Source organism: Camponotus vicinus, unplaced genomic scaffold (assembly GCF_025532165.1).
Source record: "Camponotus vicinus isolate PSW18456_S1 unplaced genomic scaffold, iyCamVici1.0 SCAF_3, whole genome shotgun sequence".
NCBI classification, from domain to species: domain Eukaryota; kingdom Metazoa; phylum Arthropoda; class Insecta; order Hymenoptera; family Formicidae; genus Camponotus; species Camponotus vicinus.
The window spans coordinates 4870005-4896245 of NW_028141967.1; the positions used below are offsets into that span (position 1 = coordinate 4870005).

General features: G+C 37.6%; 1 protein-coding gene across 4 annotated transcripts in view; it reads left to right on the top strand.

Annotated features, from left to right (window-relative positions):
* The first annotated feature begins 924 nt into the window (after positions 1 to 924).
* The window catches only part of LOC145968085 (uncharacterized), a 59367-nt gene continuing 34050 nt past the window's right edge, over positions 925 to 26241 (top strand). For all 4 annotated transcript variants that reach the window (XM_083093325.1, XM_083093326.1, XM_083093327.1 and 1 more), the window contains exons 1-3: positions 925 to 1220; positions 4976 to 5879; positions 7662 to 7904. In XM_083093325.1, coding sequence (XP_082949451.1) covers positions 5645 to 5879; positions 7662 to 7904 — 478 coding nt within the window. In that variant the 5' untranslated portion in view covers positions 925 to 1220; positions 4976 to 5644. The remainder of the gene's footprint in view (positions 1221 to 4975; positions 5880 to 7661; positions 7905 to 26241) is intronic.

The window sequence follows — 26241 nt, forward strand, 5'->3', positions numbered from 1 at the left end:
GCAGAGCTCGATACAATTTCAATCCACCGTCCAAATTTGAATTTATTAACGCGTAATATTTATGCTACGCTGAAGATGGATCAAAAAATGATCTGAAATATTCATGTTTAATGCACGTATTGTGACGAGTATTTTAAATATAATTAAAAGAAAGAGGAAGATGTTTTTTTCTTTCTTTTTTACGCTTCAATTATAGCGTCTTGGCTCTTATTTTCCAATTTTTAATTAATTTTTTAATTGTTATTATTTAAACCAATTTTTTAATTTAATTTCAATTTAATTTAATTGTAGTTAAACTTGAATTCGACTCGATTGATTAATTATCCACATGTACAAGACTCATTTCATGGGATTATAATAAATCTCTATATTTATATAAATACATTTTTATCAGTTTTAAACCTTGAAAAACCGATAAAATGATAATAATAAAATAATAAAAATAGAGAAAATTATAATAATAAAAATAAAGAAAAATTAATAAACAAAAGTGATACTAAAATCACTTATCCCGACAAAAATTAGTCATGAGGATAATCCTAAAGCGTTAATACATGTTCTAAAAAATTTGCCAAGAGCTTAAGACGAGGGTAATATTATTCGCGACTCGTTATTCATCGAGCTGCTCGCGGAAACATGTCTCCTTCAAGTCACGAAGGCACAGGCTCGTGCTTTCCGCGTTTCGCATTTTCGCGGATCAACGAGCAAACAAGGATCCGGTACAAGTATCCTTCTCCTCGTATCTAGACGACAGTCAACGAGATGCAGATCCGCGGAAAAATTTCGAACAACGAGAACGGTTCCATCGAAAACGAAAGTTTCCGCTTGAAACTCGCCTCGCCCTGGCGGCGCTTCGTTCGAAAACTCGTGATTTAATTTTAGAAACGTTTCTCGCACGCTTTCTGGCTCAGTTCGCTTGTGAGATTCGCCGGGACAAAACGAGCTTTCTCGACAACACGCGCTTTTATCGCCTCTATAAAAGAAAGAAAAAAGACAGAGAAAGGAATTAGGTGCGCTCGATTATCCAACAATCGCGAAAATCTAAATTTTATTTCTCGCCATGTTTTGCGAACCGCCAAAATTACAGTGACAATGTGACGATACGATTGTGCGCGAGAGGTGTAATTAAAATTAGATTTATCAAAGGGAAAAAATATTATCGCGAATCGCGCGAGTGAAATTTACTGTCGTTGGAATTTTTGTGGAACGTGCAAAAGAGGGTAAACAAATTAATTTTCGATTATTTCATAAAGCGAGGATCTAAAAATAGAAATCCTAACAATATAATAGTTTGCCATAACTCGAAATAATATTTTACCGAGGGAAAATTTGTACAAAATTTATTAAATAGAATTTTTTTTCCTAAATGAAAAAGAAAGAGAGAGAGAGAGAGAGAGAGAGAGAGAGAGAGGTACAATAGGGGTTTAATAACCGGAGCGTGATAACGTGGCGGTATTTTCTCACCTCTCGAAAAATCTATCATAAACATCGACGAAGGTAAAAAGAAGAATTAATGATGGATGCGGTGAATTCCTATAAGCTTATCCGCAACAAGCGGTCGGCAAAATAGGATTTGCTGCAATAATCGCTTACGCTCTCTCGTTCAATCCCTAATCCCTCAACAACACACACATCTGTACAGAAGGAAATATAAAAGTTTGCCAAAAATATTTTATATTTCACTCTCGCGGAATAAAAAAGCTGAGCTCGTTAAAAATAATATTAAAGATACAAAAATAAATAGAAAGATGGAGAAATATATAAAAATAGAAATTTTTTCAAACACACTATGTATCTGATTTATGTATGATGCATAAAATATCTCTCTTTTTCTTTCTCTCTCTCTCTTCGAAATTTCGATACATCTACTATTTCATAAAGAAAACATGGAGCGAAAAAAACAATTTAATAGATATGCGCTCTCTATTTGAGATGGTTATATAAATAAAAAAGTAATAGTTTTGCGCGCGCCTGGTGGCAACACATCTAGCCCATCAAACCGTTATTGCGAATTCACACCCTGAAGAGCGTGCATCGACGCGAAAATGTACAATTCGGCTCCGCTCGACGAGGAGGCTCCATAGTTGTCATCGTCAACGTTAAAAATAACGCGGGGAGTTTTCTACGAGTGCGAAACGTCTAGCAGAAATTTTTACAAAGTTCCGAGAAGATCTCGTCACTTTGCGCTACTTTTCTCCGCGTGCGTTCTCAAGATTTTTACGCTACCAATTTTTATTTCGCTCCGAGAATTCCTCATATACGTATGTCGCTTGTATATAATTATGTATGGGAAAAATCTCGCAAGTAAAATTAAAAACAGAAGGGCATCATGTGTAATTTAAGAGACACGGATCTTTTTATGCGTGAAAATTAATTAATTCTTTCCGCCATTTTTACCTACCTTAAAAACAGATTTTGATTTAATGAAAAATTCCACAAAGTCTCCGAGATAAATATAGAATTTTTATTAATAATCATCTAAATGAAATTTTATTAGTTAATATCTAAATAAAATTTATTAATAAATATCTAAATAAAATTTATTAATAAATATCTAAATAAAATTTTATTAGTTAATATCTAAATAAAATTTCTTATTAAATATCTAAATAAAATTTTATTAGTTAATATCTAAATAGAATTTATTAGTAAATATCTAAATAAAATTTTAGTAGTTATTATCTAAATAAAATTTTATTAGTAAATATCTAAATAAAATTTATTAGTAAATACCTAAATAAAATTTTATTAGTTAATATCTAAATAAAATTTATTAGTAAATATCTAAATAAAATTTATTAATAAATATCTAAATAAAATTTTATTAGTTAAAATCTAAATAAAATTTCTAAATGAAGAAAATTATCAAAATGTTAAAATGTTAAAATCAAATGATTTTTAGATCCTCCATAAATTTTCATGTGAAAATTTTATATCAAGAGAAGCTCGAAATTTTGACTATATAAGCTCAGATAAATCTAATATGATCTGAAAATTGCACAGCGTATTCAAAATTCCTCAAAGTTTGTCATTTTAAATGTCACAAATATTGGATTTAGTTGGTCGCTCCCTCTCTTTCTCTCTCTCTCTTTTCCTTTTGCGTTCTCCCAGATTAGTTTTGAACTCAATGTCACTCATTCGATGTAAATTACGTCCAAATTACGAGAGATGTTCATGTATAAAACTAAAACTACATCATCACAATGTTGGAAAACATGCATCATATGATCGATTGCGACTGTCGTTTGACAAGTTAACGCGCGAATCTTCTTCTTTAAATTCTTATCTCGTCGTATCCGAAGCCCTCGTATACGAACATGTCTTCTTATGTGCAAAATCCCTCTCCGCTACACCACAAAAATACTTGGTCTAAAAATAGCTTTCTGCGCGCTAAATGTAAATCGCCGAGAACGAGTTTGTTCGTCGAATTAAAAAAGAGACGTGCTGGGAAAATTACATTCAATTAAATTTCATCCCTCTAATACGCCTCTCTCCGACCGTGCTTTTTGTTCAACGCGGCTCTAGCGTTGGAGCTTTTGACGGGTAATGCTGTAAGTCGAGAGAGGTCCAACGCGCGCTCGACGATGTCCTCTAGAAGCGATATTCTTGGCGGGACAAACAAGGGTGAACGCACGTACCAAGAGAGAGCGACGACTCGCGCGACTGCACGTACTCTTCGCCCCAAATAGAACGCGTCGCCTGTTGGTAAACTTCGTTCTCGCTCTCTCTTTCCAGCGACTTTCGATCGCCCTCGCTCGTGTCAGCTTGTTTCCTCTCTCGCTCGACGGTGCTTTCTTAAGCTTAAGCGCACTGAAGGAACGCGTGCGTGTCCCTTCGTGCAAATTTAGCGGACAGAAAATTTCGAGAAATTAAATGACCAACAATGTGGCTATTAATCGCGAAATCATCGCGAATAAATCTCGATTTTTGACCCTTTCAATCATGTATTTTTTTTTATATATTTTTTTATATATTTTTATATATTTTTTTATATATTTATTACTTTTTTTTATTATCTAAAATTCTGGCAAATTCGTTTTCTGGGTTTTGTTTGGTCGAATCCAAAATTTTCAATTTCAAAAAGTTCAATACAGCAAAGTTATAAATTTTAAAAATTATATATTTTTTTCTCTTTTAGATTCGGATTAAAAAAAACCACCAAAGAGAAAATTTTAAGAAAGTACAATTGTTAGTTTGGATTTCGTACAGAAAATATTGTATTTGTCATATAGAATATTGTATTTAAAATATTGTATTTTTTATATAGAACATTGTATTTAATATAATATAAAATTATAATTATAATTATAATATAAAAATCAAAAGGGCAATTTTTTTACGAATTTAGAACACTCCAAAGGATTTTTCAGAATTTTTTGCCATGTTATTTTTATTATTAATTCTATATAAAATATTGTATTTTTTGTATAAAGAATTAATAATGTAAGAATTAATAATAAAAATAACATAGTAAAAAATTCTGAAAAATCCTTTAGTGTACTAAGTTTATAAAAAAATTATCCTTTTGATTTTTATAACAGATTTCCGTAATAGATTAGTGGAAAATGCATTTTTCCATGAAAAAGTACTAATTTTAACTATTTGTTTTTATTTATGGTATCTTTGAAATTAAGAATTAATAACTTTAATTCTTTTTATACTTGTTGATGTTCTAGGGACCTTTTAGGAATAAAAAACCCGATATTTGTTGTTAAAAAAGTAGTTGAAAAAAATGAAAAAGAGGTGGGTCTCTGAGCGACCCATTATAACGCAAGGATTAATCACGAAATCATCGTGAATACGTCGAACTCAACTTTTAATTCGAAAAAATTGTACGACTATTGACACATATCGATCAAATTTTCATAGAGATTCGCTTCTTCGATTATGCACGTCTACATTTTTAATTTTAAATCTATGCGAGATTCTAAAAAACCAATTAATTGATAATAAATTTTTTTCTGTATATCTAAAGAGAGCGAGAATTATGTGTTGATCGCGCTGAATATGAAATGCATATTTGACGGAGCAATTCTGGCCGATCGGGCGTTAAAACGAGTCCGAGGGGAGATGTCATGTTGAACTTTGCAATGAACTGTAACTGGAATAAAATCGAGGGGCGTCCGGAAAATCGACCGACAGCCACGAAAATGTGAACTCCACGTGCGGAAAAGTAACTTCTAACAATTCCGCGTGGCAGCGGAAGCTCCCAAGCGAAAAGTTCCAACGACGGCCGAAAGAGCCAGCCCGTTCGTTCCCTTCGCATCCGGTCTGACGGCAGCCGGAAAAATTATTTTTACTTCAATCGCGAGTGCTTCGTCGCAGCCTGCTTGTCGCGCGTTGCCTCCAACTCGTCGCGAGATTTTTAAGACAGGTTGCGGTACTTTTTGACGATAATTTCTCTCCACACACATATCATGAGAGCCCGAGTGTCAAGTGAGATTTTCTCCTCCTTTTTATGAATTTTTAACAAGTGTGTCTTGTGATAATCTCAAAGATACCGAACTCTCGCGAATATCGTAGAGTAAAATCTCGAGGTCTGATTAAAGTTCGTTTCCAAGCGTTAATGAATGTTGTTGAGACGATTTTCGAGGCGTTAAACTGAATTTGAAGTGCCGTGCTTGTATCCACGAACGCGAAGCAAATGTCCAAGATGTTGCGAATGGAATTGCTGGGTCTTCTATTGTTGGCCTGCACGCAAATTCTTACGGAGCACCGCGACTTGCACGAGTCGCGGAGTCAGTACGGTTACCATCAGCGATTTCACGATCTTCAGGAAAGGATGACGAGGGAAGTTCGCGTCAAGGAAGGCCGATTGCGCGGTATGGTAGTCCAACCGAGGACCAATCACAATTTGCAGCTGGTCGACGTCTTTCTCGGTAAGCCATGTTTAATTGTTAAGAATTATCATATGATAATTAATTAATTATTTTGTTAAAATAAGTGAATTAAAATAAGAAAATATATTTATAAATTATATAATATTTATATAATATTTATATAATATTTATGTAATATTTATATAATATTTATATTACATTTATATAATATTTATATAACATTTATATAATATTTATATAACATTTATATAATATTTATATAATATTTATATAACATTTATATAATATTTATATAACATTTATATAATATTTATATAATATTTTTCATCTCGAAATTTGAATGGATTTTCGATTAAAATTGTGAAAGGCATTTTTATATTAATAGAAAAAATGGAGATATTAATTATTAAAGAATTGCATACTAAATAAATTTCTTTTTCCAAAATAAGGTACATATTTATTACTGCTAAAAAGGAACTTGGAAAAAATTTAATTTTTCTCGACGAATTTAGAAATGTCGATTAATTTAATTAAGTGATTTTATCGTGTTTGACATTTGCTGGAAATAACAACGCGGACTTTTTTCCTCTGCCGAAAAAAAAATGCGATGAAACTATTCATATCGATCGAATAATCGTTTAATCCGACGGAGATGCTAAACTAGTCGACATTCCATATGCAATAATCTACTATAACGGTATCCCGATAACGTTCGATGCTCCGAGGAAACTCGGCTCCGGTCAGTGAGCAAAAGTTTCCTGGCAGCTGCATATCCGCGCTTTGAGAGTCCCGATACGTCAAAGGATCCAAAACGAGGAGAGCGTACGCTCGTGTATTTCGGGAACAGATATTTACCCGCCGTCTCCCCTTTAGCTTTCTCGGTCCTTGTACGCGCCTCGCGTCCGTCAAGTCGCATCGCCACGCGTCGAGTTGCATCTGTGTGCATCGCTTTGTATATCCAAAGGCGAGTTTACGCCGCTCGCTCTTGGTAATCATCCAAAGTGAAACGCGTTCGACGAAGCAGTTCTTGCTCAAGACGCGTGCTAACCTTGTAACGATAAGTGAATTAAAAAAAAGAGATATATATGTATAGAAATGTTTTTTTTTCTCCATCTTGAAATTTGTGTCCGATTTCCGACTCACAAGGGAACTGGAAAATTCTGATTTTGAAACTTGAAACCTTACATACCCGTAGAGGAAGTAAATAGATGAATAAAATAATTTTTTTCAGATTTCCAAAAAAAAATTTTTGAAAATTATTTTTTCAAAATTTTACTTATGTGATTAAATAGAGATATTTTTACGATAAAACTTTTGTATGAAACATTTTTTGATATCCCGAATGATTTTCGAAATATATCGAGAAAGAAGCAAAAAATCGCTGAGGGATTTCATTTCTTAGAATGATTTTTAAATCAATTAAAAATTTTTAAATTCATTATTTATCCCCACCACAATGTGTATAAAATTTTACCAAAATTAAAATTTATCAGACGACGAAAGTTCTTTTTTAATTAAATTGAAATTGTATGAAATTTAAAATACAATTTTAAAAACCGTCTAAAAGATATATACAATATTTTATATTAATTGAAAAAATAAAAATATTGTATTACTAAAGATATATTATTAATTGCATCATAATAAATAAATAAATAAATATTTTTTGAAAAAGATATCTAAAAAGAACATGGAAAAAATTTAATTTTTTCTGAATTGATTGCGTGATAGAAATGTCGCTTGTATTAAATAACGCAATAGATTTAAATATTAGAGGCAAAAAGGGTCCATCTGTCTAAAGCAATCTCTTACGTGTTTTAGGAGTTCCTTACGCGGAGCCTCCGGTGGGATCCTTCAGGTTTTCGCCGCCTCGCTCACCGCAACCATGGCGAGGGGTGAGGCAGTCGCAGGAATTCGCCCCAGTTTGCCCGCAAGTCTTGCCAAATCTTCGGGAAGAGGTGAAACCAGGCAGGTACGAATACCTGGAGAGGCACCTGCCGTACTTGAGAAACCAGAGCGAGGACTGTCTGTACCTCAACATCTACGCTCCTCATCAGGCTGAGGGTGAGTGCGAGGGATCACACGAACCGGGAGTTTCGTTGTTAACGGCGATGGTATTAGTGGGTTACGGAAGTTATCGACTTTGATACCGCAGTAGCAAATTCAATCTACGAAACCCGAGGACTGACTTTCGCTTCCGTGCCCCACGGAATTCGATCGAAACCTAAGAAATCCAAGTTCGCGATTTAATCCAACTCTGTCCCTCTAATCTCATCGTCGGCTAAAAGGTTACCTCGAGTTACAACAAGTCCGGGGGAGAAACTGCCGCCATATTTAATTTAATAATCACTCGCTGCGACTCGAGTCGATTCGGGGGAAATTATCAATCCCGCGACTGGCTACTCGCCCTTGGAAAGTGGAAAAAGAAGGTCTTCTTACAACCGCCAAGTTTTCCGTTCCAACGAGAGGCAAACATAAAGGGACTGAAATATTTTACACTCCGTATATACATATATAATCCGCGAACGCGATGATCCTCGCATTCGAAACTCGGGCGGGCGGAATAAACCTCCAATCAAAATACCTGGCATTGAATCGAAACTCTCTCGGGTTTCTCTCGCTCTAGCGCAGAGATAGAGATAGATAGAGATAGAGAGAGATAGAAGAAGAAAGAAAAAGAGAGAGAGAAATAAATTCGATTTTTTTTTAAAAAAAAGAGGGATGGGGGTGGAAAGAGAAGATCGGATGAGCCGCCTCGCGATCTCGCGATTATGCGAGCGCATTCGGGATTCCGCGGCGGGCTTTTCCGCTAAAACAGCTGCTATCGATTTGCCGAACCGGCCGGCCGCTGTCACGATGGAAGGAACGATCACGTGGCGCGGGGGCCACGGCTTTTCGCGTGCGCGTTATAAATTTATTCGCGTCCCCGCCCCCTCCCTCTCCCACCCCCGCGTCCGTATATATTCATTCCGGTCGCCCTTCCTCGCCCCTCCTCGCCCTTTCTCGCCCTTCCTCCCCCCCATCGGCCCCCTCCCCCCGTTGCCCCCCTCGTACCCCCTCTCTTCGCGACGCATTCAACATTTTACAATGTCGGTCCGGCCCGCAGTGGGTTAAACTCGCGTCGCCGGGCCATTTACCGGGCGTATGGAAATATCTGCAAGAATTCCAAATCGAATTCAACGCGGGCGCGGAGGGGGAGAAGAGTGGAGGGGGTCGCGTTGTTGCGTGCGTTGTGAGATATCGCTCGCAAAAACCGCACCGTGTCAGCTCTCTCGCTTGTTTCACGCAGCGATACGTTCGCCATGAGCCGTGCATTTTCACTTTTTTTTCTTCTTCCCCTCCTTCCTATCCTATCGCTCCCTCCCCTTCCCCCTCCTGACCTCCCTTTTGTGAATACCGAATACGCATTTCGAATCGAAATCCTACCGTTTTGGCGTCGATTTTGAAATTTTATCCGCGCCTCTCTCTCTCTCTCTCTCTCTCTCTCTCGACGCGAATCAAATCGCGCGATCCTGTTTATAAAAATATATTCGCCGGCGAAATAATATTATATAAAATATTATATAAAACCGACGTTATCTACATATTTTTTTTTTCTACGGTTGATGGTGTTTGTGCGAGATTTGCAGATTAGGTCGAGTACATACGGTAAATTCTACGCACGAGGATAATCGACTTTTCGTTTCTCCCTCTCCGTCTTCTCTCCAACGCGCAGACAAGGTTAATCTTTTTATCACTGTGTTTGGAGAGAGCACTTCTTATCCCCTCTGATAAACAAGATAAGCAGCACTGGATTTCCTCAGCGTTTTCTCGGCAGACATTAACCCCTTGAAGCTGGCTTGCTTGCTTCGAGGATTCCGCAATTACCGCAATTGCGGTTGCTCGCGTATCTCCTAAGATCCAAATCGCGAGTAGTCATTTGTAGAAAATAGATTGAAGGGTAAATCTAATCGCGAGGACTGCAAATCGTTCCGCGAAGTTCTACGTTTATGATTAATCAGCTGATCGACGTTTAAAATTCGCTAAATTCAAATTCAGGCATAAAACTTGAAAGATCCTTAAAATTTTGTACGCAAAAGCTTCCTTTGTATTTTTGCGTGTCCTTAAAATCCCATAATTATGCTCTTTTCATTCAAACTCCTTTCGAATTGCGATAATCGCCAGCGCAAAATAGCTTCTCATTCGAGCAACATATTCGATTTTCTAGAGTTATTCTATGTCTTTTTATTCCCTTACACAATATGAACCTTTGTGAGAAGGTTCACTCAAGATTCCAATTTTGTTCCACCTTTATCTCAACATGTCGAGTACACATATACATATTCAAGTTATTAACGGACACATGGAGAGAGTGGCAGACGCGAGATTAGTATTACACGCATCACGGGATTACTATTAAATCTGCGAAAGACACATTGAATTTGGAATAAAACGCGCGTTGATGACTGCCTCGTCTAGTAGAACCCGACTCGGGAGCTCGAGCCGTGGAGAGGAAAACGTGTGCACGAGTGGCACTCGGGAAAGTCGCACGGGCCTTTGTACAACCTTGTCGTTCTACGATTCCAACGAGACCAATTTCTCTTTTACCGCGCTTTATCCGGGAGAGGGAAAGGGCGAGGAGAGGGATAGGAAGCACGTACTTGGAAGCGCTTTGTGAGGCTTAGCACCCCGTCAAACTACGTATAATTATATCGACGATGCATTCATATACACATATACTTCATTCTCGAATGTCAAGTGATTCTCGCTTGTTAAGATTTCTTTTACCTAAATCTAGATCTCTCTCTCTTTGCTCGCCTCTCATGCGAATGCGCTTGGCAAGATGCGATCGTGTTATTAGGTTTGGGATTAAGCTGTTTTTTAACTTCAAAAATTAAGTACAATCGTGATCAAAATATTAGGATAAAAATTCCAATTATAAATTTTTTTAAAACTCGCAATTATTTGAAATTGAACAAATCTATTCGCTAAGATTTGAATTAAATAAAAAACGTTGAAAAAATGTTATGCGGTCTCCTCTTCTCGCCTAAATTACATTTTTTCCCTCGCAAGTAGGAACATTTCCGCGAGTCGAGGAAAGCATAAAAGTGCACGCAAAAATCATTTATTCCGCTAACGTTGCATGAATTTGCTTTCCGCGCAAGCGAAAATTTGACGTCTCTGAGTCCAAATTAATGGAAGGCAAATAATCGTCCTTTGAAATATGACGAGAAATATTTAATTCCCTCAGAAAAGTGCCTCCCCGTCCTGAGATCCCGACGCCAAATATCAAACGTCAATTGAATTCGATGGCGTATTTGCCATTCTCTGTTTCTTCCATGTAAAGATAAGCCTTGATCCTCCGCAGGCTCTTGCTGCGATTTTTATCCCCCGCGGATTGTCTGAGAGCGCTCACCCCGATTCAAATCTGAATATCGAGGTGAGAAGGCTAGCATTTGAGATCTTTCTTACGGTCGACGCGCATATTTGGTACGCCATATTGCTTTCCAGAGAACGAGATTTATTCGACTGTGCCCCGTAGATCGAGCATTAATGAATTTTCCGATATTTTACAGCGCCACGGGAATCGCTGAAAGCCAGCCCCCGCCTCTTCTGCTTCATATTTTTCGCCTTCATTTTCATGTCACCTCCCTTTCTCTCTCCTTTGCACATGCACATTTATATAAGCAATGAAATTGGGTGGAATAGGACTAAAAATGAATAGAATAAACGACCGACATTTTATGCATCATCATTATCTAACTAACGCTGTAAAATAATTGTAGGAAAAATACTTTAGCCAAGGTTAATTTTTTTAATCCACCGATATATTTTTTATTTCCAAAACTCTTTCAAATTATTAATCTAATTAATAATTTAATTTAAATTCTTCTACTAATTTAAATATTTAATTTTAAATTATTAACCCTTTTAAATTATTAATATTTATCTTTTAGATTATCTTTTAAATATTTCCTTTTTTATTTTGTAATTTTTTCAATCCACCGATATATTTTTCATTTCCAAAACTTTCAGATTATTAATCTAATTAATAATTTAATTTAAATTCTTCTACTAATTTAAATATTTAATTTTAAATTATTAACCCTTTTAAATTATTAATATTTATCTTTTAGATTATCTTTTAAAGATTATCTTAGAGATCTTTAGATTATCTTTTCTATTTCCTTTTTTATTTTGTAGATATACTTGCAGATTATTGTAGATTTTTTAAAAGCAAAAATATGTATATTTATCTCTCTTGATAAAAAGTTCTGAATTTCACGTTTATTTATTATCGTTAAAAACATCAATCTTCTTGCAATTTCGAAAATCCAAGTTTATAAACGAAGTTTAAAAATAAAATTATATTTATAAAAAGTGTCTCATTGGAACATGATGTATCGGTTATTGAAGGAACTTACAATCTTTCGTATATTTTTAATTCTAAAAAAGAAAAGATTCCGGAATCCGCGTAGATCCCACCCCCGTGAAAATTTCGGTATTTAAGAGTGCGCGAATATATTTTACACAAGAAACCCTTTTAACTCGCGACCGGACAGTTCCGATTTATTCGCGGCCTCGGCACATCTTTCATCGCTCGACCGCGGCTTTTCGCGTGTTCGGCGGCCGAAATTCGCCGCGCGAATAACTTTTGTTTACCAACCGTGCCACAAGCGGTTTCAGATTAAAACGCTCGCATGGGGCCGATTTTTCCATCTTTCGCGATGAGGGTGGCATAAATCTCGGAGAGGGGTGGTTGAGGGGAAAGGAGAAAGGGGGAAGTAAATGAGAGATGATTAACATCGCGGGAAAAAACGTCGGAAGTGTCACGTCACCTTAAATAAATGCGTTGTTGAAGTTTGTAAAATATACTTTAACTTTTTTCCCTCGATCCGCTCTCGATTAGGGGTGCAAAAATTATGCGTCTCTCGAATGAGAGTTTTTTTTATAAAGAACGCGATTCTTAAATCTCGTGCGTTTTATATTGCGATTGAAAACTTTAATTTCGACCGTTATATATATTTTACAAATCTGGGGATCTAGAGAACTTTCAGAGGTCTCGTGCTCGGAGTTTTAGAATAAGAAGCCTGGGGAAGATCTTAAGTTCGAAGACGTCAAAAAATATGGCAGGAGCTCTTACTCAGCTCGCAGGATTCGGTCTCTTTCGAAACTCTTCAGTTGGATTTTCCCTCGCGTTTTTTCGCGAAACGTCAATGTGTTATTGGCAGAAAGAAATAACGTCTTATCACTCCGCTCTAAGGATAAAGATAGCCATTCGAGACGCGACGACGACGAATCGACACACGCTGAAATACAGCAATTGCCCCATCTTATGTTCTTATGACATATTGCTTTCACATTCTACAAGTCGTTACGGTTGCCCTTATCACTTGATCGATATCGCCATTAAAGTTTCCGATTGATAAAAAAAAATGTATTATTACATCGTTGCTTTATTAGAAAAGTTCGAGAAGTGAGATCCCTGGGAAAGAAGCCTGCCAATGACAGTCAATCTTCTTCTTTAAAGAGGAAAAAAGCTCGGATCACACGGGGAAGTTTACCCTTAACTAGGACGTTAGGAGGAGCGTTCAAGAGATATTGGCTTTGTTACGTCAGAAGGCGAAACCGTGCGTTTTCTCGACCTTCATAAAGTACAAGTGTGCGTTCGTTTTCACCCTCAAAGGGTGCGTCTAATGGCTCGTGTCGTGAAAGTTATCCTCGTTCATCTTCCTCTGCCACTTTGCCACCACTTCCGTTTAATCGACATACATCGCATCGCATACATCATTTATTTATATAAAAAGCGGAATTTGAAGAGAAAAAAATGTGCGTATAAATTGCAAGTTATGTCGCAATTTTTTATTTGAGTATAAAATATATAGGATGACAAAGAATATTAATTGTTACAAATTGCTTTCATTTTCAAAATTTGTTGGACGTTTCGAAAAATGCGTAAATATTATTTAGTCCTTTTTTTATCGAGATATCTTGAGTTTCTTCGCATTTTAGCTGTTGAAACCTACATTTCTCGAATCCCGAATGTCCTCGAGTTTCAGGTGACTTTGAGAATCTCTAGTAGAAATTTAATTCGAATAAGCATCCATCGACGTGTCGCAGAGCCATTTTGGCCGAAAGTCATCAATATCCATTATCCGTTTTCGCAACCTACTTTCGTCACTTCGTGGATCTATTAAAACCACATGAGCGAGCCCCGGCAGCGGGATCGACAGCTCCTTCAAATACGCGGGAAACAAAGATCCGGTAACAACAATGACGAGAAACAGCGGAAAGTATCGTCTGGGGCGAAAGTTGCAGACGTCCGTCGAGAGCTACGAGAGTTACGTCGTTTATTTTCGGTTCTTTCAAAACTCTGCGCTGAAAGGAAACGACGATCGCGCGCGAGTTAAAAGGAGAAGGAAATAGACGCGAAGGGAAAGGAGAAGAAAAAAAGATTGATCAAGAGAGAAAGAGAGAGAGAGAGAGAGGGGGGAGGCGGGATGAATGGAGGTATCGCTCTGGAAATGGAGGAAGGGAAGTGGAGGAATAGCGGTCGCTCCAAACCATTAGACAAATTTTATATATAGCGCCGGGAAAAAACTCGTTCGTTTTTTTGCCGCGTGTCGGTTATTGCTTTTCACCCCGTGGCAATAATCGACATTTCGACACGTTTCGAGAGACGAAAACATTATCTTTTTTCTTCCTTTACTCGTCCGCGATAATTGAATGACCATTATTATCGAGCTGCATGAAAGTTTCATCGAGGTTAGGTTAGGTTAGATAACCTTTCTTCGAGATTAGGTTAACAAATAATTCTCTCAAATCATTAGATGTGTTTGAAGGAAACTTTTTCGTACGCTGTTTGCCGATCATCAAATTTACACATGTTCGAGACAAATTTTCTATCATGAATAAACAAATAATAATTAACCCAGCAAACACCAAGTAACATTTATATAATTGTTAGTTGTAATTTCCCACTCAACAATATAACTGTTACATGTTATGTAACTGTTACATAACTGTTACATGACATGTAACTGTTACATAACTGTTACATGTTATGTAACAGTTATATTGTTGAGTGGAAAATTATAACTAACAGTTATACAGGGTGTTTTTTATCTTGAGACATCGAAATATCTTGTAAAGTCTAAAAGACACGATAAAATGTTTCAGACAAAAGTTGTATGGTTTCAAGGGGGACATAAGATGGTGCCATCAGTTTTGACCTTAAAGAGTCACCTGAAGGTCACGTGAAGGTCACCTCCAACTTTTTAAATGAGACACCCTATATACTTTTACATATTCTTGTAGCTCATCTCGAGAGCTTTCCAAAACACTATAATTAAGTTAGTTTTCGTTAAGTACTTTCCGAGTTATGAGGCTTGAAATTATTTCTTAATTTTACATAAACCGTAAAATATTTTGTAAAATATTCATTTTTCGATTATCTTACCTTAATACTTTTATGTACAAAATAATGAGAGGAATCAATTAGTGTCAAGAAAACACATAGTTATTTTTAAGAAAAAATATGTAATTGTTAATTGCAAATTACATATTTTTTCTTAAAAATAACTATGTGTTTTCTTTACACCAGTTGATTCCTCTCATTATTTTATACATAAAATATTCAGGTAAGATAATCGAAAAATGAATATTTTACAAGATATTTTACAGTTTATGTAAAATTAAGAAATGATTTCAAGCCTCATAACTCGGAAAGTACTTAATGAAAACTAACTTAATTATAGTGTTTTGGAAAGCTCTTGAGATGAGCTACAAGAATATGCAAAAGCATATAGGGTGTCCCATTTAAAAAGTTAAAGGTGACCTTCACCTGATCTTCAGGTGACTCTTTAAGGTCAAACTAATGGCACCATCTTATGTCCCCCCTGAAACCATACAATTTTTGTCTGAAACATTTTATCGTATCTTTTAGACTTTACGAGATATTTTGATGTCTCCAGATAAAAAACTCACCCTGTATAACTGTTATGTGGTGTTTGCTGGGAAGTGATTTCAATTATAAAGATATCACGATTCTATTAAATCGCAGATTCTCTCTCAGAGAACGTGCGCAGATTTGAAAATCAATTGACGATCTTAACTTTGCATGTATTTCGAATCGCACGATCGGGAAGCTCGGTTAAGGATGCGGTCCATTAACACATGGATCACGTTTTGATTCCTCTCGCGATATCTGGGTAACTGCGGCTAAACATAATCGGCTGAATAGACGGATATTCATGCTCGAAGGTTCTCGAGCCTTCGAAAGGGTCAAGAGGAGAGAAGGAAGGGGGATGGGGCGCGGTTCTGATTCGAGACTTACATAATGATGAACCGAAATCCGTGGCATGCACGACCGATATGTTACTGTCCACTTCGATGGCGTCTGGTCGCGAATAGATAGGGGGATGAGCGAGCGGATGAGCATCGCTTTCCTTCCATATTAAGTGGCCAGCGGACCGGGATACAATAAAGTATTCGCGATTGACTTTGCCGGATGCTCGCGAGAGGATGGCAAGACTCCCCGACTCGATCACTCGACTGCTAACACCGGAAATCCACTTCGCGAGCTCTTCCCCTTCCGAGGGGGAAACAAGGAGGAAGGGGTGGATGAGAAGGAGGAAGCGCCGGAAAATCCCTCGTGTTTTGAACAGAATCCATAGATGCATTAAGAAGAAACTTCTCGGAGCAACAAGATCTCTGATGTTTCACGGATGGATAGAATAGCTCCGGGGGTGAAGTTAGCAATTATATCGGTCGATGGGGAGAAAGAGTTTTAAGGAGAAATAAAAATGATTTAATTATGCAGATTTGATTGACCTTGAAAAACAGATGATTTCAGTGTAGTTGTACTATTTGATGGTAGACCATTATCTGCACCTCAAATATAATATACTAATAACTCGAAATCGAATTTGAATAGATTTGAATGGATAATTTTGCGAGAATTTCTGTCTCTTTTTTCCGATAAATATTCAAAATACTAAAGGACATTTTTCCGCAACGTAATAAGAGAGATGTGGGATTTATAAAAATGATTCAAGAGATGAAAAATAAATTAAACTCGATAAAATAATCCATTCTCATAAACATGAATCAAAATTACCAAAATAAATTATTTATATTTATTGAAATCAATATAAATTATTTATTAAGGTAATAATAAAATTTAATTGAAAATTAGTGAAAATTATTCCTTCATCTTACGTTTCATTAATTAAGAAAATTTTATTGAGAAATTAGCCGCTATCACTATTTATCAAGCATAATATAATTTCATTTCAAGTAAGCAAAAATTCAGAAATTTAAGAAAAAAATGTCTAAAGACAATATATTATATATAAATAAAACTAATAATATAATAAAATAATATAACGTTTCACGTTAATTACACGAGTAATAAGAGAGATGTGGGATTTATAAAAATGATTCAAGAGATGAAAAATAAATTAAACTCGATAAAATAATCCATTCTCATAAACATGAATCAAAATTACCAAAATAAATTATTTATATTTATTGAAATCAATATAAATTATTTATTAAGGTAATAATAAAATTTAATTGAAAATTAGTGAAAATTATTCCTTCATCTTACGTTTCATTAATTAAGAAAATTTTATTGAGAAATTAGCCGCTATCACTATTTATCAAGGATAATATAATTTCATTTCAAGTAAGCAAAAATTCAGAAATTTAAGAAAAAAAATGTCTAAAGACAATATATTATATATAAATAAAACTAATAATATAATAAAATAATATAATATAATAATATAATTAAGTTTGAATTAAAATTTTAATATTTAATTTTTTTATCTTCAAGAAAATATATAATTTTTCATTTTTTGAGAAAAATTTAAATGTCAAAGATATTTAAAGTTTTATGAATCTTTTATTCTTTTATTGCGAATTTGATGGAATCGCCGTTAATACGAACACACACGAATTTTGCGATGACATCATGATCCGCGTTGAAACCATTGCAGTGGGCGGATTTATTTGTTTCAGTTTCGCCTGAAGTGACTTTGTTAAAGATATCAAGAAACTTAATTGGAACGATTGTAATGATTTTGCTTGTTAGAGGTATTAGGGGATTTAATTGGACGAGTTCGTAGAAACGGCTGCAATCGGCTATGACGCTAATAAATGGAAGCAATTCGTCGGCGATAATCACGGATTACAGAAAAACTTTACGGAACCACCGCGTCATTTGTCAGGATTCACTTGTACCAAAATTTCAAAATTGCTCGGTAAAATTTCGGCGATTATTCGTTATTTATTTATTCAAATTTCATTTGCTCTCCATTAATCGCAAATTAATGTTCCGTTATAATTGGACACTTTTATCCCGCCCCTCCGGGAAATCTTGAATTAAATTTCGATTCATTATGCATTATTTTTCATTCTGTTTCCTTTCGACGCTGCTTTATTCCATTTCTATTTCCGTCTCTGTCCCCTGAAATCTTAAATTTCAACTCATTACGTATTACTTTTCGCATAAATTCTCATTTTTTCAACGCTGCTTTATTCTATTTCCATCTCCATAAAATTTCAATATTTCATCCTCCTCTTCTTTTTATACTGCTTTTTACATTACATGTATTTTGATAAATGTTTCGTTTCGGTAGCACGCGTGTTTATTGAAACGGATGATTGTCTCGCGAGAAAAAAAAGGCGCCTCCATCGATCTTTCGCGCGGAGGAAACGTCTTTGACTATTTCCGTACGTTTGCGCGAATACGAAAATACGAAGCACAGTCACCGCGACGCGTCCCCCCACCCCCTCCCTTTCATCGGTGAGACAAATCGATGCTTCATGAATTTACAGCGGATGAGCTTGCTCGATCGTTTCGTGAAATAACGCGTTACAAACCGATCCCTGTCGATTCGCCGCGATTTGTAAACCATCGACCGTCTCGCTTTTTCCCTCCCCCCCTTCGCGATGAGACGCAGCTGCTAAGTTTTCGTCCGACAAAATAAGCGGAGCAATTGTACCGCGAAATGTCGTGGGCGGAGTCGCTTTTCCCCACAAATGGATTTCCGTGGAATCGCTAATATGCTGAGAAAGATTTAATGGAATTCTCCCCGGCTTTGGAAGAGAGTCCGCAAAATATCGCGATGTCCCGAAAGATGTATTACACTGGCAAGAAGTATGCCGGCATCTTGTACGATCGCCCTTTCTTGCCGGGACACTTAATCTAAACTTGAGTATCCGCATTTTTCAAGATACAATTAGGTTTTGAGAGCAATTTTTCAAATTATTCTGAAGCTCGTCTCGTCCACGGATTTTCGAACGTATTTCTAATTTTTCTCTCTTCCAAAAGCGCTTAGTATTTTTGTCATATTGTCACATTTTGTCGTATTTCGTCATATTTCTTCTCTCAAAGACTGCAACTTGTCAAAATAAATTATGTAAAAATCTCGCAAGTTTTCCATCTCTTTTCACTTATCGTCGTTCACATTATTTGCGATATCGAAATTATTAAATAATAATTAATTATTAATTATTATTACACAAGCTTCCTCCTTTCAAAATGCAACTTAAATAAATTTTAAAAATACCTGCCATTTTTTCCGTTTCTTTTTCTGAAACTCGTCTCTGAGATTTTCGAACGCGTATAATTTTTCTCTCTTTCCAAAGGGCATAATATTTTTGTCATATTTACATATTTCTTCTCTCAAAATACAACTTGTCAAAATAAATTATGTAAAAAGTCTTGCAATCTTTTCTTTCACTTATCAGTGATTATTATTGATATCTAAATTACACGAGCTTCTTTCTTTCAAAATGCAACTTAAATAAATTATATAAAAAAAGTCCTGCCATTTTTTTCCGTTTCTTTTTCTAAAACTCGTCTTTGAGATTTTCGAACATGTATAATTTTTCTCTCTTTCAAAAAGGCATAATATTTTTGACATATTTATATATTTCTTCTCTCAAAATACATCTTGTCAAAATAAATTATGTAAAAAGTCTTGCAATCTTCTTTTTTCACTTATCAATGATTATTATTGATATCGAAATTACACGAGCTTCTTTCCTTTAAAATGCAACTTGAATAAATTATGTAAAAAAATCCATTTTTTTCTGCTCCATTTTCTCTCTTTTTTTCACTTATCATCGTTCGCATTATTAATATATCGATAGTGCACGAGCTTCAGAGTCTCAAAAACTTGAATACAGGATGATTTACCTCCCAAGACTGATACCACCGATGTTCTTTCATGGGATTAACGTAATTGACAGGCAAATTTTCGGCAAACTCGCGAGCGTACGCGTCATTTTACCGGCGGTTTTCACTTTTGGCTGACAATGAAGCCAGCACTCGTCTCGCTGATATCCCGCAGCATCCTTCGCGCATCAGCATAATGGAAAAGTTATCGGCTCGCTTTAGAACGGATCTTGAAAGTTTCGGCAACGCAAATTCGCGCAACCGTTAACTTATCGGCTTCCTCTTTAGACGTTCGTAAAACTAATAAAGCGCGATGATGTTATCAGTTTCTAAGATATCGAAAGGGAGGAAAGTTGACAGGAGAGAAAAATGCTCACTGATGCACGAGAAACTAAACGCGTTCGACTTTGCAATTTCAACTCTTGACTGATTTGTATGATGTGATCTCGCGTCACAGGTTCGGAAAGAACCTCCCGCAATTTCGTTTAAAATAATTTTGTAAAAGATTATTACGAGATATAATATTTAATTAGAAATAGATTGGATTTTACCAAACGAATAAATTGTTAGATGTGCAAGGATACGAAGTGATGCATCATTCTGGATAATTTTAGATCCGTCAATGTTGACTTTCGACGGATCATTTTCCACAACTCTGTTTATGCAAGTCACTTCATGCGGATATTATTAAATGCAGAGCATTTCAAAGTGATGAATGTGAAATATTGATCCTGAAATTAGCAAGCTCTTTCGCAACCTAATTAATATAATATGTGTTTGCCGCGCTGACCACATTTAACGGGCGTAACGTCAACAAATTACGACATTGGGGTTACAGGTAGTTTCAGAAAGTAATGTTTTCCCCGAACAATGGATCAAATATTCACTGGGATCCGGTTACGTCGTCGTATTTTTTCGCAATTTCCAATTTCACCTGGAGAAACGTGTCATGATTATTTGCACGACGAGGTCGGTCGATTTCTAACGAGACCGGGAACGGTTCATCGCGAGAGCGCATCAGGAATTATGAACGATGGTCGTAAACGAGGGAGCCAACACTTTTCTAGTTGCAGCAAGATGGCCGCAATGGGTATCGCGCAACTCCCATTAAGCATCTTTCCAAGCTGCAAGTAGACCAGACTAACTGCGCCCTGCCCGACTTCTTACATTCTAATGAATATAAATACCGCCCCCTCGCTCCCCCTCCTCCCTCCGGACCACTGTCCGGTCCTCGGCGCTCCGTATAATTGTTTCCGAGGGAGCTCCCAGACTTCCAGATAAAGTTCCTATTATTTTACCAACACCTTCCCCAACAACCTCTCCAACAATCATCCTCTCACCTCTCCCCTCCTTCTCTACTCAACCCTCATGTATCCCGCTCTTCGATGGCTTGGTCGAGAGCTCCGCTCGATAAAATCTTCCGCGGCTCCGCAAATTTTATTTATCGCATTCTAGGAGTGCTTGTTTAACACGTACGTTCGAAACGTATCGCGCTCACCGAAGAGAAGATCGATACGCGCTCCGCGCTTGCCACACCCCCTCGTTTATTTTGACAAAATTTCGAAGCGAGCGAAATATATCGCGCACGGGGAGCTATCGGCTTGTCGGAGGAAAAATTAACGAAACGTCGATGAATATATCCCGGAAGAATGTCGGAGTTGCCGGTCTCGTTGGAAATTCCATCACCTTGAATTTGAAAGCGTCGAACGTGTTTATTCACCAGTCGATTTTTGGCTCCAATTTCTAAAGAACCTCCGACTCTCTTGGAAACTCTTGGTTCGTAGACTTGTGCCTCATCTCGAATTTTTGGCACGTGACAGCCTCGGTTCCTCGAATCATTAATGTCTACATTTTAGATCTCCGATATCCTCCGTCGACGATCCATTTCCGCAATTTCTTCCAACTTCCTCGCACAGCCATCGTTCGATTTCCCCTTTATACGTTAATTATTCAACTTTTCAATTTTTCCCCCCATCAAAATTTTAATCTGCTTCCTTGAATTAATGATTGCCGCGCTCGTTGCAATCGATCTCGAGAATCCTTCCAACGTATTCGCCTGTATTTATATTATAAAGTGTAATCGTGTGATAATATCACAACGTGATACCCATGACAGCCATAATATTGAATGTCACGTGAGGATAGCTTCTGGATGACAGCAAGCCAGTGGCGATGCCATTTAATCCGATTCTCCTCTTTTGTGCCCTACGGCGAGGCAAGCGTTCATATTTCATTCCTCGTAAGAGCTAGTGACGGTCGGGAAGTGTCGTTAAAACATTTATTTCCCGGAAATAGGGAGTATTCGAAATTTAACTCGAAGCTGCTGACGCGTATCAGACACACAATGCGAGCATTGATCTCGTATTATCTTCAATTAACTAAGACGCGAGTGACGCAAATCCTCTGTAGGCTGATCATAGATTAATTCTCGCTTAACCAGCGTTAAATTACGCATTTCAATTGTAAACGACGCCCGTCTTAATCTTCAGAGTGGACCTTCCCGGGATTACACGGAATAGCAGAGCAGGATTTTGACAGAAAATTGGGTACGAAAATACGGGAGCGACGCCTCGCAGATTGCTTTAAACGGTATTACGCTGACGTTAGGTAGCGATATTAGTATCTATCATGCGCGAACTCAATTCTTAGGATTTCTAAATTACCCAATTTTCATTCTAGACTCGTGCAATATGAGTATTTTCGATATCTAAGCACGTTGTAATCCTTTTTTTCAAGTATCTGAAGAAGAAGAAATGGATTGTCAAAAAGTCTCTTCTAGGGTCCTAAAATTAGAAATTTTTAAACATCTCCAAAGATCAAGGAACCTCATGGTACCTTAAAAGGAAGAGAGACAAGCGTCTCCCAATCAAAGATGGCATGTCGAGGCCATATTCAGAGACGCGGAAGAATCCAAAGAGCTCTCGAAATTCCCGGGATGAGGATTCCGCGCCCGCGCATCTCCGGATCTTAGCTTCGCAGCAGAGTATCTTTCGCTGACATGACGGACAAACATGACGCCGGCGCGAGTTTAATCGATTGAGACGGCAGATAATCGTGGCACTCGCGGTGGAGTTTCCGGCATGTAACGGGACATCGTAAGTCCTCTTAACATGACTCGCACAATGGGCGACGGGAGTCGGGGATGAGGATGGGGCTGGCGGGTGGCGTAGGGTGTGTTTCCATGACCGGGTCAGTTCCATAATACCGCGCGGGCGGGAGCCCACCGTGGGATGAATGTTACATGTGCATGCCACTCAGCAGATTGCAGCCGACTGAAGTGCAGTCAGATATGCCGCACAACGGCACTAGCATCATCCTCGAATGGCACGGACGCTGGCGATATCGCTCGTTGAAAACTGAGCCTAAGTTGTCCATTGGCGCAGGCCAATTTAGGCAAACGTTGTCGCGTCGTCCGTTTCTCTATCTGATCCAATTAATTTTCAGTTTTTTAATTAAAGTGATTAATTGATAGGCGACATTTCTTTGGATACTCAATGAGATCTCGGAGGAATTGGAGAATTATCAGGGTTCAAAATATGTTCTTACGTAACCCAAAGATGTAACGAACTCCATTTCGTACAACGAGAAATGCAAGAGACTTAAGATTTATCTCCCTTTATCAAAGGATCTCTACGTAAGCGAGGAGGATGTTTAGTAAACAACGGATATAAGATCTCTCTTTCATTTCGAACCGATTACCGAAATTGCTTTGAGATGAGGGATTCAAGATATCTCGGATATCCAAAACCCCATAAATTCCGCTAAAGGTTAACAATTTCAACTATCCAAAGTATCAAAGTTTCGCAGATTGAAATTTCCAAAGAGTTAAAGTTTCAGAGTTCGAAAGTTCTAATGGCCTCGAGTTTCGAAGGTCCAGTGTTCTAAATATCCCAACTTTCTCGAATGGCACACAGGCTACACCGGGACGACGCCAATGTGACAGGTAGTTTTTGCCATTGCGTAAAATGTCAAGCGATCATCTATACCGCCCCCTGGTCTGATACGACGGCGGTCGAAATAGATAAATAGAGATAATGGACCAGAATGGGATTGGCTTCTCGATGATGCTGCTCGTTCGGATTATGAAGATGGATGAAAGCAATCGCGCTCGCCGCGGGAAACTGTCTGCAGCTTCATATTTTCCCGGAACGGATCATGGCCAGAACCACTATTTTCTCTGTTTCTCTCTCTCTTTTTTTTATTATTCTACATATTACTGCAACATTTCTGTTACCATCGACGCGGCGACAACGCATAAAACGCAACTGGGGGATGATAAATTATCGCTATTAATTTAGTAAGTGATTAATATCAATTTTTAATTAATTAAAGTGTCTTTTATATCATACATGGAATATCTTTCATTGTTGCAGCTAAATGATTATTGTATTATCCATAAATGTAAGTTAAGGAAATAATATATGGACATGTGGATGTATCTCTCCATAAATCTCTCTATTTTATATAATTCAATAATTTTATCCCGTCCATCCCGCTTATAATTTATGCATTATGATAATTGCAACGATCGTCACTAATACTAATAATCGTAACAATTTCATTGTTTCAATTTCAAGTTGCGCAACGCTTGTCATTGGAACAGTTCTATCCACGAAATTCTAGTTTCTAGTGTCAAAGTAAACAACAAAAAATCGCAATAAACGAAAAGAACTCTAGTAAAGTATATCCGGCAATTGAGATGAGAATAAACGTAATTATTAACGCAATGATTGAAGCGCAATATCGATCTCATAAAAGATATTTTTATTTGGTGAAAGTAGCCGTTCTATCTCTCTCACATTTAATTATTTTCTTCCGATATCTCGCGGCTCTTTGAATCCATCTGTAAATTAGATTGGCCGCCGCTGCATTTTGAAGAGGGAAAGATAACGGAAGCTGGGCTCGCAGACACCTGGAATCCTCGCTTTTCCCGGCACAAAGGGCGGCCCGCCCTCCCCCTATTCTTTTTCAGCACGCGTCTCTCTCACCTTGGCGTTCAATTATCCAGCGAGGCGACGATGGAGTCACCGACTTCTCGACCGAGAACCCGCCCTCTTAACACGTTTCCGTTTCTAGCGACCGCGCGGACAATTTACGATTGTTTTCTTCAAGAGCGCATTTAACCTCGGAAAATGACTGAAATACCTCGCCGTATTGTACTGTAAATTCGACATTCACAATTTTCCGCAAACAAGGCCGCGCGCACAAAGGCATTCCCCTCTTCGGGAAAATTGTATTCTTAATGCGGCGTTTTCTTTTCTTCCTCTCCCTCGCAATAATTGAAGCGGTCGACTCTCGAGGAGGCGGACGGAGAGTCGAGCGTAATGCACTTTCGCGAAAAATGCCAGTTTTTCGTTTAAGAATCGCGGTCGAGCATCTCGAGGATTGGAGGGGAAAATCTCTCCCCGAGATATTTCCCCACAAATTCCTCGTCTGTTTCGACTTAACAAAGTGCCCGTTCGGGGCATTAATGCGCTATAGGATCGATAAGCGCGCTTCCGGGACACAATATCGCGGGGGTGTTTCGCGAAAAATTTCGCGGGGGGGGGGGGGGAATCGCGCGAAGCGATTAAATGATAATAGTCGCTCGGGATTTACGTTTCTGAAATTTTTCATTGCAGTCATCCCTGATGAATGGAGCATGGACACAATACGCGGGGCACGGTACGACGGTTTAAACATATTTTGCGTGATATATCGGCGGCGCCTTTTGCCACGGGGCCATTGATCCGCCACGAGGTATCCGCGCGATATTTCATACGTTTCGATGAGGTATTTTGAGATATAATCGTCGGAATCTGGAACCAGCAGCAGGAACGCGATAAAAAGTCATAATGCCCTCATTTATAATGGTCTCGGGCCAAGCGCGCAATCAGGTCGCCGACAAATCGATACGCATTTTCGACCGTGTTAATTAAAAGAATTAGCGAATCGAGGAAACATACGTGAATTTCGTCCGCCTCCGCAGCTAGGATACGTTGCATGCGATATTATATCATCACCAATCGAATTTCAAGCCATTTAAAGCGAGAACATTAAAAATTAACATATGCAAAATTACGGTAAAATGAAGAATTCCATACAGCACAGAATATTGTTGTAACATTGCAGCAATATTACAATGTTGCTGCAATATTGCTGCAATGTTACAACAATGTTCTGTGTTGTATGGGATCGAGCGGAAGACGATAGACTGCGAAGCTCTTCGAAGACTTTAAGGGCTTGAAAAATTTT